The sequence below is a fragment of the Oryza sativa genome, chromosome 2, assembly GCF_034140825.1.
Source record: "Oryza sativa Japonica Group chromosome 2, ASM3414082v1".
NCBI lineage: Eukaryota > Viridiplantae > Streptophyta > Magnoliopsida > Poales > Poaceae > Oryza > Oryza sativa.
In genome coordinates, this window is record NC_089036.1 from 34,119,464 (window position 1) to 34,134,696 (window position 15,233).

A 15,233-nucleotide genomic window follows, 5' to 3' on the forward strand; every position below is an offset into this window, starting at 1 on the left:
GTAAACTACGAAACTTCTTAAAATCAACTCTAAAATTAAGTTTTAAAATTCAAATTTTCGCTAAGACCGATGGACCATAAGTAACCGATGTAGTACCGTTAGTATTTGTGTGCTGAATACACATACCAAACGAGGCCGATTCGAAATTACATGCAAGCACCTCCGTTCCATGCATCAGCTAATTTTAGAATTCAAAATTTCAAATTCAATCTGTTCTAATACGCAAGAATGCCCAATACTGCCACACACAGTGATACAGGCATCTCCGTCCAAACCTCACGGCCGTTGATCCGACGCCGCGCCGCGACGCCACGTAGCCCCCGTGCCGCCTCCCTTGGGCCTTGGCCCAGGTGGCGCGCTCCCTCGACACAAATCTCCGGCCTCCCGCTTCGGCCGCCATGATCCAACCTCCCCCAATCTCTCTCTCTCTCTCTCTCTCGCTCCCCTCCGCAACGCGCGACCTCACACGTCCCCCTCTTCCCGCTCTTCCTCCTCCTCCCCCTCCTCGCCTCCACTTCCACCTCGAAATCCCTCCTCCAATTCCAGCGCCCCGTCCCCGTACGCTTCGTCGATCGGCGGTGGATGCGGGTGGGGGTGGTGGTGGTAGGGAAGGGGCGATCGATCGAGCATGGCCAAGGCGTGGGAGAAGGTGGCGACGGCGGCGGGGTTGGGTGGGTCGGGGGAGAGGCGCAAGTACCCGATCCGCGTGGAGGACTACGAGCTGTACGAGGAGATCGGGCAGGGGGTCAGCGCCATCGTGTACCGATCGCTCTGCAAGCCCCTCGACGAGATCGTCGCCGTCAAGGTGCTCGACTTCGAGCGCACAAACAGTGACCTGGTACGTTTGCGCGTACATCATCTCCAATTCGTTTGTTGGGCCCAATCCTGCGTAGAGGGAGAGAGATCCATCGTCTCGCTTAATTAACCTGTTTGATTTGCAGATTAATTAAACTATTATCCTCCGGTGCATTTTAATTTTTACAAATGTACTTGTGGATGATATTGTCCAACGGTCGGTTGGTCCAATGAGTCGCATACTATCGTATCGAAAATTTTCATATATTATTTCTGTTGTCTTACAGTTAATTATAGCTCAAATTTTTTTTGCTGACTGCATTCATGTCAGATTGTTGCAGTGGTTAGTTGTAATGCAAGTAGGTTATACTCGGATTGTTGCGATTTACGTACCGCCGCTTGATCTGTCTAAAATGATAGTAACACGGATATGCTTGACGCAGAACAACATCATGCGTGAAGCTCAGACGATGATTCTCATAGATCAGCCTAACGTCATGAAGGCACATTGTTCATTTACAAATAACCACTCGTTGTGGGTGGTCATGCCATACATGGCTGGAGGGTCTTGCCTTCACATAATGAAGTCAGTCTATCCAGATGGTTTTGAAGAAGCTGTCATTGCAACTGTACTTCGTGAAGTCCTGAAAGGTTTGGAGTACCTTCATCATCATGGGCATATACATCGTGATGTGAAGGTAAATGAACATTTTGCACCACAGCTGGTTTCTTATGTATGGCTGTTGAGCCATGCATGGATATCTCACACAGATATTCTCGAATTAGTTGTTTATGGAGATGTTATATTGCTGCATTCTTTGTTTCGATCATAGGCAGGGAATATACTTGTTGATTCACGGGGTGTAGTCAAGCTTGGAGATTTTGGGGTTTCTGCTTGCCTTTTTGATTCTGGTGACAGGCAACGGGCTAGGAATACTTTCGTGGGAACTCCTTGCTGGTACTCATCTGAAAAAAAGTAGCAAATATGCTTTCATTTATGCACCATTAACGTGTCTTCACACATCTAATCTGTGGACTACTGTAATTTATTAGGATGGCACCAGAGGTTATGGAGCAGCTACATGGATACGATTTCAAGTAGGCTACTACTTATTTTAACTGTCTGGATACTTTCTTCACCATGGCATGTTTACAAGCTTGATCTTACAAATATATTACAGGGCAGACATATGGTCCTTCGGAATTACTGCACTTGAACTTGCCCATGGTCATGCTCCTTTCTCGAAGTTCCCTCCCATGAAGGTATAATCAAACGCATGACATTGAGATAAATTCGAGACAATCCCTTATGATGGGTTTGGTGGACTTTTCTGAAGTTATATAGTTCATACACTTTGTCAGGTCTTACTTATGACACTTCAGAATGCCCCTCCGGGCCTTGACTATGAGAGAGATAAGAAATTTTCAAGGGTAAATATGTTTAATATTTGAACAGACCTACCATTGTAGTTTTTATGATGAGCATGACTTCTTATTTGTCAACAACGATTATCTCCTATATCAGCATTTCAAGCAAATGGTTGCTATGTGTCTGGTAAAAGACCCTTCAAAAAGGCCTACAGCGAAAAAATTGCTGAAGCAACCCTTTTTCAAGCAAGCTCGCTCCAGTGATTTCATTAGTCGAAAGCTTTTGGAGGGATTGCCTGGCCTTGGTGCCAGATATTTAGCTCTGAAGGTACACTGGTTTAGGGCTCTATAACTAGTTTTTTGGGGGCAAATGATCGTCTTCACTAAGTTAACAGTGGAGCTTACTATTAATTATAGGAAAAGGATGAAGTTTTACTTTCTCAAAAGAAAATGCCTGATGGACAGAAGGAAGAAATCTCACAGGTGCCAATTCTACATTTCTGTTAGATCATCTAGAAAAAAAAATCTGATTTATACCTTTCCTAACTATGGTTCTATTATTATAGTAAATTGATAAAATATTTTCTCTTGCACTGAGCCTGTTCAGTACGCCTTTGTATAATTGTATATATGTGATGGTGTCATTAAATAATCAAGCATTTCTAAGCAGGTGTGCAGGTCAAATGATACACTTGTTTCTCATTAGTTTCTTTATTCGAGGATCAATGAAGTTATTGTTGTGTACTATTATATTTTTGCCAAAAAAAAAAGTAAATCAAAGGATTCCCAAAACATATTGTGCAAAACATAATAATGGTGATCATAACCTCGGGTGAGTAGTCCATATTAGAAAATTTCCTTCGATTTGTACGGAAATTGCAATATCTGTTTTGCAGCATTAAAAACTTACACATTCTTAGTGTAATAACTATAACATATTATTAGGCATTTATTACCTGAATTTAGGATTCTAGGTCATTTCTTTTTTCCTGTCTTGGTATTTATATGTTTATTTCATTGTCGACATTGTATTACAAGCAAATAATTGCTCCTCTTGTTTCTTATATTGATAGGATGAATACAAAAGAGGCATCAGTAGCTGGAACTTTGATATGGATGACCTGAAGTCTCAAGCTTCACTTGTAAGAACTAGTTCTGTTCTCTTCTTTAGTCATTGATTCACATCATGTAATTTCTCTATCTGTCTGTTCGCAGATTACAGAGTGTGATGACAGTATATCGTGCAAAGATTCAGATGCATCATGTTTCTATGACTTGGACACCATTTTACCAGAGCGAGCAACAGGACCTCATATGTCAAGAGTTTTTTCAATTAAGTATGATACGGACACCGTAAGTATAATTTTTTGTATAAAGTTTTGTGTTCTAACCTAGTATAAAGTTTTGCTTCCATCTAATACCGAGCAAAGTTGGTAGGAAAATGATGTGATGAGCAATGATAAGTCAGCAGTTTCATCTCCTGAGCACCCCATTTGTTTAGCAAGGTATTTAATTTATTCAGATTTTTATAGTTGCTTGCAAATAAGAGGGTCTTATTTCTGTTCGAGCACTAGAGTAGTGGCAGTGCCAGATTATATAGGCTATTTCTGCAGTGTACTTGTACTATTCTCTTCTGAAAACTGTCATTTACTAATTTAAATTGCCAGGAATACATCAATGCTCAGGACTACAAACGGGGTACATGCAAATGGCCAGGTCAGGAAACACAGCTCCACAGAAAGTAGTGAACTGGACTTGCAAGAGAAAGATTCAGATGCTATTCCAACCAGTTCATTCAGCTCATTTCATGAAAGGAAGTTTTCTTTCAGTTCTTGCTCATCTGATGGATTTCTTTCATCCAAAGAGAGGTTTGTTCAACTTTAAAGACTGACGAGTGCATGCTAATTTGAAGAATCACATTTTCCCAAGTAGCAGCACAACCTAAAAATTAGAAACATTGAACTGACTTGTTTGAGAATGATTCAAATCTTGTTTTAGGACCTGTTTTAGTTTATCCATGAATATGACGAATCCCTTTTTACTTGAGAAGCTATTGTTATATGGTGCTGGTAACATGACGCTATTGTGCTATTTTTAAACAGTCTGTAACAGCATGCCTCTTATTCGTTCAGCTCGAAGCATCAAATTAACATTCATAACCGTGACAAGTGCAACGGAGGACCCTTGCAAGTTGCAGATGAACCATCCCCTGAAGCTGTTCCAAAGGTGCCTAAATCATCAGGTAGTGAAATGCATTTAACCCTGAAATCTGTTTATTTTTTCTTCACCGTAGTGACAATTCAGTCACGTTTGAGCATCAGCTAACTCAGTGGTAACTCATCAGAACAAGTTCCTTACGGCTACATAAAACCTTGTATTTGCCTATCGGTTTAACGTGCTTCGTTTTAATACAGCAGCAAATGTTGAGGACCACGACGATAGATCGAAACCTCCTCTTATACAGCAAAGAGGCCGTTTTAAAGTTACGCCTGGGCATGTTGAGTTGGATAAGGTAATTTCCAGCCATAAATACTTACTGCATGTTCTGTTAACTCTGGGATGACATGATTTTTCGTTTCAGGCTCACTCACCTGGACTACAGAAGAGTCACAGCATGCAGGTTATTAGCTTTATCTCTAGGATTTTCAATATCGTTCGATTCAAGAATTGATGCCATCTGTTGGGAGCAATATACAGGTCATTTTTTATTGTGGGTTTTTCCCCCACTAACATACGTGCCACTTTGTTTTCACGTAGGCAATTTCGCACCTTCCTTCGTTAAGTATACCATCCTCAATTGAGGCTGCATCAACCATTATTGGTGGGTCCCTTTATATGCAGCTGTACAATGTTCTACAGACAAATATGCTTCAGAGGGTAAATCTCTCAACCCACACAAACTCACAAGTCACAAAAAAAAAGCTAGAATACGTTCAGCTCTGTTGATGGTAGTCTTGGCCTCACTTGCAGGAGCAAATACTTCATGCGATGAAACAGTTAAGTGGTTGCGATATGGCAATGACGTCACCTGCCTGCATTGCTCCTGCAAGTCGCGCATCATCTCCATCATCAGCATTATCAATTGACAGATCATTGGTGAGTTAACCACACTAGGATGAATCTCAAAGTTAACTCTGCGAGATTATAGAGAACCAAATACTAGTAATTTCTATATAATAATTCCTAATATGTAGTGCCATCATATCAGAGTGGGGAAAATAATTTAAGACATTGCAGGACTGCTATTTATAATTGTCAGTTGTTATAGTAATTGGTTATAAGAGCAAAGACATTACTACCTTTTCAGTTGGAAGCGGCACACGAAAAGGAGAAGGAGCTGGTCAATGAGATCACTGAGCTGCAATGGCGGTAATGATCTTTTACCCCATCCTTTTAGACCGAATTGATAAAGAAATTAAATAGCTTCAGTCCTGAAATTTTGGAGCACTGCAGGTTAGTGTGTTCGCAGGACGAGATACAGAGGCTCAAAGCAAAGGCAGCCCAGGTGACCATGTTTGCCCTCATTAACATTTTTCATATGGTTTGGCGACATTCTAAAAAGTGTATATTGGTGCAGTAGAAATTGGACACGATGCTCAGAAATCCCTAATTTGTTCTGATGCAAATTTCTGCATACTTAATGCAAACATACTTCTTTTTGGTCAGATCTGATCTTGTGGAGATGCTGTTAGATATGGAACAGCACGGGAAGGATTGAGAAGGTATGTGTTAACAATAAGGTTTTTGGAGGAGTTGAAATGGAGACTTTTGGCATATCAGACAAGAAAAACAATGGAGAGATAATATTGTAGGGACTGCAGTCAGTCATTATCCTAGTCTAAAAAGGATGTATTGTTTTATGCAAGTTATATCTTGCTGTTTATGATCATCAGAGCGCCGGTTTTTATCGAGGTGCCGTTATGCAAGGGAAAACAAATTGGAATGTTCGCTATCATTAGCAAAATCCTTGCACTTATGTATTTTTCTTTTGGTTTCATGATGCTTAGAGCAGTAGAACAATACCCAGTGTGGAGTAATCTGCGCGGACTTCTGTCAGTATGGCAGTATGCTGGTTCATTTCATTGTAACCACTCAGGGCAAAGTCTGTCAGTCGTGTAGCAAAGCAGTTACATATACTTGTAGTGTAATTATATTGCCATATTGGCAGTTACTATCTATAATTTACATCCACAAGAAGGATGAATCATCCCTCACCATTGGTGGGCACATCTATGATACACTTGTCCAATTGGAGTTAGAATCTCAGCCCAAACCACAGACCAGCCCTACCAGCACACTATCTTACAAATTGTATGTACACACAGCTGAAGCTTCTGTCATTGGTGAGCCAACTAGTCTGCTAGTCAGTCCTTGTGTTGTTCCTCCCGCTGGGGAGTGCTACAACCGGTATCCAGTAGATTGAGCTCGCGTTGCAAAACCCAGGAAGATTCATTTGACTTTGTGGTGTTGATCGAGTACTCGCGGAAGTATCCATCATGAGTTATGATATAGACAACAGTCCTGCAAGTTTTTGCAAAGACAATAATGGGTAAGATTTTACTAACCCACAGTAGCTATATGCTAAATAAAGATGAGGGGCAGAAAAAAGGCGTTTTCATTTCTTACCTTAAAGCAGGAAGTTTAGAAGAATTTTGTGAATTTTCGACCTTATGTACGGCTACACAGCTGAAATTCCAAAGGATTAGATTAGAATGACAATAATGGAAGGTAGAAAGTAGTGGAAATCAGATGAACTCAACACCTCTTGATTCCTGCAGGGATGACGTTGTGAATAATGTGATGGTTTGCTGGATCCAAAGCACGAGTTATTGCTCCAGGAATCATTGAACCAAGCAATTTGCTCGTTTGGTTCCTGAAAAGTGGAGTAAATCAGATCATGCCTACATACACCGTCCACGAATTATCAATATTTGAGCTGGCTATGTACCTTCGATTTCTGGCAGCATCGAGGAAAAACATGTGCAACGAGCCTGATGAACTTGTGGCAACAAGAACATCGGGCAGATCATCCGATGGTCCGAATGAGAGTGAATATATTGTTGATGGGTATGTTCCCCGCCGAAAACTGTGTGACTGTTGAAGTATGTATGTAAAAAGAGTTTAGGAAAATCTAGTTGGTTGCAAGAGCAGACAATAAATAACGTTGAATTCACCTTGGTTGCTTGTGCAACGAGAAATACTCTAATAATAGTACCCTTCCCAGAAGCTGTTGCCAGGTACGTGCCATTAGAAGAAAATGCCATTGCAGCTAAGGGAGACTCGTGAGCATCTATCTGTTGGTCAATTACACAAAAACAGTGAAAAGACATAACATAAGTAAAGAAAGAACAAAACAAGCTATCAAAGCTAATAATTAATAATACAAAGTGAAAGAAAGCAGTTCGGAAAATGGTTTATTTTGTTATTTTCAGCTTATTATACCAACATAAATATCTTACACGGCTAATTTTGCATAACTGTTCTTTTTTCTTCCCTCTGATTTGAAAAGGCAGTAAGAGATCCTAAATTATCAATGAAATGCAATGGCATGTAAATCAATAATTTCAAGAAAGATCCAGGACCAGAAGAACATTAATGCGTGGGGATGTGTGAGAAAATCTCATGGAAGGATAATAGCCTACAACAGCCAATAAGATTAACCAATAAACAACAAATTCAAATTACCTGGCATATTAATTCAGGTTCTGATGCCTTATAAACTAAAGCAGATCCTTTGGATGTGCTTGCTGGGATGGCCAAATAACATGCTTCTGAATTAGGAGCGAATGCACAAAGACCTGATATACAAAGAATAACAATATTAACAGCAAATATGGTGAGAGAGCTTCTCAAGAATGCTTAATGATCTTTTTCTCTAGCTCCTTCAACTTGATGCCAGGAACAAACAGCAGTAGGATCCTCACCTTTTGTATTGGGAACTGTTTCAATTTCTTCCAATATAGTAGTGCTGTTTACATCATAAATAAAGGTCCTGTCCTGCAATACAACAACAAGCCTGCACATGATGTGACAACTATTTTACAGAAAAAAAAACGAGCAAGTATAATATGGGATTCATCATTATATATTGCATGATTTTTGCACAAATATGTTAACCAAGAAATATCTTTATATCATAAAAAAACTAACATGTTTCTAATGTAGTCCCTTCTAGGATATAAAATACTGGTGACATACCTCGTTCTACTTAATCGAACAGCCAAAACTGAAGTCTTAAAGTTCAGATCTTTCTTTGTGACAGCTGCTACGGTGTCGATAAGGCGAAGGCAGCGAGGAGATAGTACAGGCTGCAGAGATAAATTTGAACGGTAGTTAACTAGCAAATTCGTCTATATTAAATTCAATAGTATGACAGACAATCACACAGCAGGAACGACTCAAGCAAACAGGGAAAATATGGCCGAGGTACCTGTTCACCAGTTCCGACTATAGCAAGAATGTTTGTCCGAAAGTACATTTCCATATTGCCGATTCCACCAATATCTGCAAATTGAGCAGATAGCTATAACACCATAGCTTCTTATAAAAGCACTACAGAACAACTCTCTCCTCCATGATAGAATAGCCAGTTTCCATGCTAACGGCAATAAAATTCATTTGGTTCTACCATACATCAATGCACACTAATGACTATTAACCTAGCTGACTAACGCAGGCAGCACAATGTAACCTTATTCAGCTTAACATCCTACTGGGAATTAACTGTTTCTACTTCACAATCTACGAGCAATCTGTGCCAAATTTTACATGCTGTACTGTTGGATATTCGCGCTAGGCAATGGAGAGCAACAAGAACAGAGGGATGGGTAAAGAAAAGGAAGATGCATTGAAGGAAGTCTCACTCTTCTGGTAGTGGAGCTTCCCTGTATGGGCATCGAAAATCCTGAATCCATCCTTCGTCCCGACATAAAACAAGCTGAAACAAATCAACCGGCACGCAATCACAATTAGGGTTCTTCGTCGCCGGATCCGACCCAAGAAATCCCTTCCCACCCCCAAAATTCAGAATCGCCGACTCCCCCCGAATCCAGTTACTTGTCGTTCGCTCGGTCGTACCTGTTGTCCTGATTGAAGGAGGCGCAACGAATCTGCGGCGGCGGCGGCGGCGACGAGCTGCTCGCCATCGCCCGCGAAGCGACTTCTTCCTCTTCTTCTTGATCTCGTGGAATTGATTCCTGCTTGGAGTTTTTTCTTTCTTTTTTTTTACTATAATTTATTTTTATATTCGGAACAGTCAAAAGCAGAAAAGAAGTCGACCTGGGCTATCTACTTGCAGCCCATGCAGACAGGACGGCCCAGTATGACCCAAGAATTCACAAACTTGCAACAAAAGAGAATAAGTTCATGTTGGGTCCCTTAATTTGTCGCCCAGTAATATTCGCCCTTAACTGAAAAACCAGATAACATGTCCCCCAGTTTATAAAACCGGTGCAAACAAGGTCCCTCGGCAGTATTGTCTCCAGTTTTAGCTGATGTGGCACCTACGTAGCTCATTTGACTAGTTTTTGTCCCACGTGGTGTTGACTTGATGCTTACGTTGTAATTTGAAGTGGAAAATAATAAAAACTATGGGCCCACATGCTAGTTATAAAAAGGAATAAGTTCACTTTAGGTCCCTCTATTTGTCGGTCAGTTTGATTTTCGTCCCTTGACCGCAAAACCGGGTATGACTCGTCCCCCAACTTACGAAAACCGGGCAAACAATGTCCCTCGGCAGTATGGAGGGCGGTTTTGGCCGACGTGGCGCCTACGTGGCTCCTTTGACTAGGTCTTCGACCCACGTGGCACTGACGTGGCGATTACGTGGCATTGACGTGGCGCTTTCGTGACAATTTTATCCGAAAAAATAGTAAAAATCATGGGACCCATATGTCAGCTAAAAAAAATAATTAAAAAAGGTGTGGCCTATTTGGTCCCACCTGTCAGCCTTCCTCCTCTCTCTCCCCTCTATACTACAAGAAGGCGAGCGGCGGCAGCACAGAGGGGGTGACGGGTGGTGGGCTGTTGACGGAGCGACGGCGGGCGGTGGGCGGAGCGGTGGCGGGTGGCGCGTGGAGCAGAGGAGCGCTGCACAGCAGGCGGAGCAGAGGGGCGGCGGGAGCGGCGGCGAGCGGTGGGCGGAGCGGTGGCGGGTGGCGGGCGGAGCAGAGGGACGGCAGACGGCGGGCGGAGTGGTGGCAGGCGTGCTCACCGGCCGAGGTCGCCGCCTCACTCGCTCGTTCGTTCTCGACATGAAGTCGAGGGGGATCGACGTTGAGGCAGCGGAAGAGGGGCGGAGCAAGCGTCCGCTGTTAGTGGTCGGCGAGGACGGGCGGAGTGGTGGCAGGCGTGCTCACCGGCCAAGGTCGCCGCCTCGCTCGCTCGTTCGTTCTCGACATGAACTCGAGAGGGATCGACGTCGAGGCAGCGGAAGAGGGGCGGAGCAAGCGTCCGCTGTTAGTGGTCGGCGAGGACGGGCGGGTAGGATGGCGAGCTCGAGCTCGCCGGCTCCCCTCCCCTCTCCCTCTCCACTCTCAGATCTTCCTCTTCTTCTCGGCTCTCCTTCATCCTCACGGCGGAGCAGCGACCTCGCCAAGGACGCTTCATGCACCTCCAACGCGAGAGGAGTGGCGGTGCGCGCCGGCCGGCGGGAGGGAGGGAGAGGAGCGGCGATGCGTTTGGGTCGGCGACCGGCGGGAGGGCGAGAGAGGAACTACGGTGCGCGGTTGCCGGCGGGAGAGGGTCGGCGGCGCAAGCCGGCCGACTGGTGGGAGGGAGAGAAGCGGCGGCACGCGCCGCGCCAGTGGAGAGGGCGGAAGAGAGGGCCGCCGAGCGCCGCCTCCCTCCTCGCCCGACCGCCGCAAGCGGCCCCTCCTCTCGCCTGGCCGCCGCGCACCGTCTCCCTCCTCGCCCAGCTGCCGAGCGCCGCCTCCCTCCTCGCCCGGCCGCCGCATGCCATGCGCCGCTCAGCCCACCGCCCCCCCTCTGTGCCGCCGCAAGCTGCCCCTCCTCACCCGGCCGCTCCGCCCACCGCCCCCCTCTGCGCCGCCGCTCGCCATTCTGTAAGGGAGGGAGAGGGGGATAGAGATAAGAGGGGGCTGATATGTGGGACCACATGGGCCCCACCTTTTCTTATAATTTTTGTGTAGCTGACATGTGGGTCTCATGTTTTTTTTATTATTTTTCCGGGATTCATTTGCCACGTCAATGCCACGTTGGACGAGGACCTAGTCAAAGGGAGCCACGTAGGCGCCACGTCATCCAAAACCGGGCACAATACTGCCGAGGGACCTTTTTTTGCACGGTTTTGTAAGTTGGGAGACCCATCATACCCGGTTTTGCGACCGAGGAACGAAAGTCGGACTGGGCGACAAATAGAGGGACCTAATGTGAACTTATTCCTTATAAAAAGGTAAATTAAAAGTAGCACGGCCCACGTGTCATTTCACTCCCCTCCTCTTATCTCCTCCTCTCCCTCCGGTCCCTTCCTCGTCGGAGGTCAAACGGCGGAGGGGATGGATGACATTGCCGGAGCCGGAGAAGAGCCAGCGGATGGACGACGAGGGCTGGACTGAGGAGGAGGAGGATGAGGTCCAGGTTAACGCCCTCGGCGGCTATCGCTGCTATTGCGGCCTTCTCCGGCGACATGAAGTCGAAGCCCACGCAATCCGTCGTTAGTGGGCACTCCAGTCTGAATGACCCCAGTTCGGCGGACGGCGGCTCGGCACGGTGCTTGCGCTTGTTCCGGTTGGCTGGCTGGCTGGTTACCTTCTCAAGTTCTCATGCACTGCCGCTGACCCCAACAGTGACGGCGCGCGGCTGCAGCGTCGCGAGAGTATGCTTGCTTTTCTTTTTCTTTTTTTTTTTTGACGTGGGTAGTGTTTAGTTCCTCCAAACTTCTGAAAATTCCATCACATCAAATGTTTGGACACATGTATAAATACTTCCTCCGTTTAATGAGTATAGACATACTCATTAACATATATATGAATGTGAGCAATCCTAGAAAGTCTTATAACCTGAAACGGAGGGAGTATTAAATGTGGACGAAAAAAACCAATTGCACAATTTGCATGTAAATTGCGTGACGAATCTTTTGAGCATAATTACGCCATGATTTGACAATGTGATGCTATAGAAAACATTTGCTAATGATGGATTAATTAGGCTTAATAAATTTGTCTCGCAGTTTACAGGTGGAATCTGTAATTTGTTTTGTCATTAGTCTACGTTTAATACTTCAAATGTGCGTCCGTATACTTATAAAAATTTTGGCACACAAACTAAACACGGCCGTACACACTTATTACAGAACTTAAACACACACCCCAGCACTAAGCATATACTCCCTCCGTTTCAGGTTTATAAGACGTTTTGATTTTCGTCAAAGTCAAACTATTTTAAATTTAACTAAGTTTATGGACAAATATTGTAATATTTATAATACTAAATTAGTTTCATCAAATCAATAATTGAATATATTTTCATAATAAATTTATCTTTGATAAAAAATATTATTATTTTTTTATAAACTTGGTTAAACTTAAAGTAGTTTGACTGAAGTCAAACCGTCTTGTAACCTAAAACGGAGGGAATATATATAACTCCTTTTTTTCCCCTTTTCTGTTCAGCACACTGTAAAATATACACACGCGTCGATGAAGAAATCACGTTAGCAGGCAGGGCGGCAGTTCTATCAGGCAGGCGGCAACGGCGCGGCGTCGGCGGCGGTGTCGTCGACAGGGTGCACCCTCCGGGCTTTCCTCACTGCTGCTAACCACCGTGTGGTGGTCCTCCAGCACAGCAGCTGCTGAGCAGCAGATGAAGCTGATTTTTTTAAAATGATAAAAATGTATTATATCTCCAGCTTCTGCTTGTGGGCACATAGACAAAAAGTCCAAAAGTAAACATAAAAAAACTTAAAAAAGACGAGATGGAACAAATCCCTAACTTTTGCTAGCAGATGAAGCCGATGGCGCTGAAGATGATGAAGAGAGCGACGACGAGTGTGTGTTAATATCAATGGTGAAAGAAGTGAATTCTTCCGGACTTACAGAGGGCTTAGACAGGGTGACCCCTCTCTCCCCTGCTGTTTAATTTAGTAAGTGATGCCCTTGCGAAGATCTTTAAGGATGCAAAAGCTGCTAACCTTCTGTTTGGGCTCATTCCCCATCTCATCCCTGAAGGCCTAACACACCTGCAATATGCATACGACACTGTGATCTTTATTCCTTTCATTGACAGAGAGATTGTGATAACAAAGTTCCTCCTTTATTGTTTTGAAGAGCTTTCTGGGATGAAAATAAATTATCAGAGAGAGTGTTGCAAATATGCTTAACTGTCCCCTAGGAGAGTTTCCTATGATGTACCTTGGACTTCCTATTAGCCCAAACAAGTTGCTGAATGCAGACCTAGACTTCTTACCACAGAAGTTGGTCAAGAAACTCGGTTTTTGGAAAACATGTTCCTTGTACTATAGTGGTAGAGCTGTTCTTATCAACTCTTGTCTCTCTTCTATCCCTACTTATGCAATGGGCTTATATTTACTGCCTGAAGGGATTCACCAGAAAATGGACTCAATTAGAGGCAAATTCTATTGGGCAGGCCTAAGTTCTAAAAGAAAGTATCACATGATAAGATGGAGGAATTTAGCTTTCCCTAAAGAGTTTGGTGGCCTGGGTTTCACTGAAACTAGAGCTTTCAATATAGCCCTCCTGGCCAAATGGATCTTTAAACTTGAATCAAAAGAAAAGAGTTTGTGTCTTGATCTTTTAAGAAACAAGTATATGAGAGATAGAGGCTTTTTCTATGGTTCAGAGGTAGGGATCTCCCAATTCTGGAGAGGATTACTAAATATCATAAAGTGGTTTGTTCTTGGGGGAGAATGGGCTCTAGGAAAAGGGGACCATATCTTGTTCTGGGATGACGTTTGGATAGGTAATTGCCCCCCGAGAATTAGGTTCCTGGGGCTCTATGAAATTTGCAACCAACAAAGAATAATTGTGAAAGAGGTGGCTCAAGAGGGGTTAGAATGCCTTACTTTCAGAAGACTTTTTGGTAATGTAGAGCTGACTGAGTGGAGTTATCTGAACTAACACAAGAGATTGCTTGCACCGACGAGGCTGATGTGCTCAAATGGGTTCATGGAAAGAATGGAGTCTATACCTCGAAATCGTTATATCAGTTGTTAAATTTTAGAGGTATACTTGACCCCAAAATGAATATGCTGTGGAGACTACCGATTCCTCTTAAGCAAAAACACTTTCTCTAGCTAGCAATGAAAGATCGGATCCAAACCACTGAACAATTGTGACAAAAAAACTGGGAAGGTTTAGAGGCTTGTGAGCTTTGTGGTGTCACTGAAAATGCTCAACATGTCATTTTTACTTGTCCCATGGCATCTTTTATATGGTGTTTTGCTAGAGATGGGTTTAGCTGGAACTTTGTTCCTTCATCCTTTGATCACTTTTTTGCATCAATGTTGAAACCTAATGACAATTCTCATAATACTCTGAGTTGGATGTTTTTGGCAGCTGTGAGCTGGCAACTCTGGCTAACTAGGAATGACATGATTTTTCGTGATAAATTGATTGGGTCGCCGCTCACGATAATCTATCGTGTGATTTCCCTTTTGCAGCACTAGAAGATACTAGTGAGAGCAAAGGGCGCCCTAGGCTTGGAGTTTTGTGACCTCGTCACTGCTTGAGGAAACAAGAAGGTTCCACCCGCAGGCAGGAATAGGCTGAGCTCCTTTAAGTTTTCAGTTGTTAGTCCTCTGGAGTTCTGCTTTAGCTCCCGAACTTTGAGATCGCTGGATGTTTGGGTTCTCTTCTTCGAGTTTTTTGCTTTCTCTTTGGCCTGCGTGCCTGTTATCATGTTCCCATGTTCCCAGAGCGAACTTGTAAAGCTGGTCTCCCCAGCAAAACAATCTATTCCTTTCTATAAAAGCAGGGCGTTGTTGACGAAAAAATCGAACACACCGGCCTGAGAGATCTGCTTAGCTCCTGTGCAAGTCCAAATATTGGTGAGATGCGAGTGTGCCAGTCAGTTTGATCCTGCAACTGACAAGA

At 43.8% G+C, this 15,233-nt stretch overlaps 2 protein-coding genes across 5 annotated transcripts; one reads left to right on the forward strand and one right to left on the reverse strand.

The window, feature by feature from the left end:
• Nucleotides 1–398: 398 nt before the first annotated feature.
• On the forward strand, nucleotides 399–6,396 carry LOC4330977 (serine/threonine-protein kinase BLUS1). 4 transcript variants are annotated; one of them, XM_015772166.3, is made up of 20 exons: nucleotides 399–838; nucleotides 1,239–1,493; nucleotides 1,629–1,753; nucleotides 1,849–1,893; nucleotides 1,977–2,058; nucleotides 2,158–2,226; nucleotides 2,321–2,491; nucleotides 2,581–2,646; nucleotides 3,237–3,305; nucleotides 3,379–3,516; nucleotides 3,601–3,668; nucleotides 3,831–4,031; nucleotides 4,296–4,405; nucleotides 4,578–4,675; nucleotides 4,745–4,783; nucleotides 4,921–5,040; nucleotides 5,134–5,259; nucleotides 5,471–5,532; nucleotides 5,617–5,668; nucleotides 5,830–6,396. In XM_015772166.3, the coding sequence occupies exons 1-20, from the start codon at nucleotides 629–631 to the stop codon at nucleotides 5,833–5,835; spliced, it is 2,112 nt and encodes a 703-aa protein (XP_015627652.1). In that variant the 5' UTR covers nucleotides 399–628; the 3' UTR covers nucleotides 5,836–6,396. The 4 variants fall into 4 exon arrangements, with proteins under 4 accessions (XP_015627652.1, XP_015627653.1, XP_066163937.1 ...); XM_015772167.3 differs by having other exon boundaries at nucleotides 4,581–4,675; XM_066307840.1 differs by having other exon boundaries at nucleotides 3,849–4,031.
• Nucleotides 6,212–9,380, reverse strand: LOC4330978 (autophagy-related protein 18b). Its single transcript, XM_015772169.3, has 11 exons — nucleotides 9,241–9,380; nucleotides 9,027–9,100; nucleotides 8,594–8,667; nucleotides 8,362–8,471; nucleotides 8,088–8,179; nucleotides 7,849–7,961; nucleotides 7,338–7,457; nucleotides 7,112–7,257; nucleotides 6,926–7,036; nucleotides 6,790–6,849; nucleotides 6,212–6,684 (listed from the first exon to the last, which is right to left on the reverse strand). Exons 1-11 carry the CDS (start codon nucleotides 9,306–9,308, stop codon nucleotides 6,528–6,530), a joined length of 1,125 nt encoding a protein of 374 aa, XP_015627655.1. The 5' UTR covers nucleotides 9,309–9,380; the 3' UTR covers nucleotides 6,212–6,527.
• Between the last annotated feature and the right edge of the window lie 5,853 nt (nucleotides 9,381–15,233).

What these genes read in the sequence shown, in the direction of transcription:
- LOC4330977 (XM_015772166.3), top strand. Translation starts at nt 629, where the DNA reads ATGGCCAAGGCGTGGGAGAAGGTGGCGACGGCGGCGGGGTTGGGTGGG. An exon ending in TTAAGTATGATACGGACACC is followed by an intron (nt 3,517 to 3,600) that starts GTAAGTATAATT and finishes CAAAGTTGGTAG; the next exon opens with GAAAATGATGTGATGAGCAA. An exon ending in AGACAAATATGCTTCAGAGG is followed by an intron (nt 5,041 to 5,133) that starts GTAAATCTCTCA and finishes CCTCACTTGCAG; the next exon opens with GAGCAAATACTTCATGCGAT.
- LOC4330978 (XM_015772169.3), bottom strand. Translation starts at nt 9,308, where the DNA reads ATGGCGAGCAGCTCGTCGCCGCCGCCGCCGCCGCAGATTCGTTGCGCC. An exon ending in AACAGTTCCCAATACAAAAG is followed by an intron (nt 7,962 to 8,087) that starts GTGAGGATCCTA and finishes TTTGTATATCAG; the next exon opens with GTCTTTGTGCATTCGCTCCT. An exon ending in TCTAAACTTCCTGCTTTAAG is followed by an intron (nt 6,685 to 6,789) that starts GTAAGAAATGAA and finishes AAAAACTTGCAG; the next exon opens with GACTGTTGTCTATATCATAA.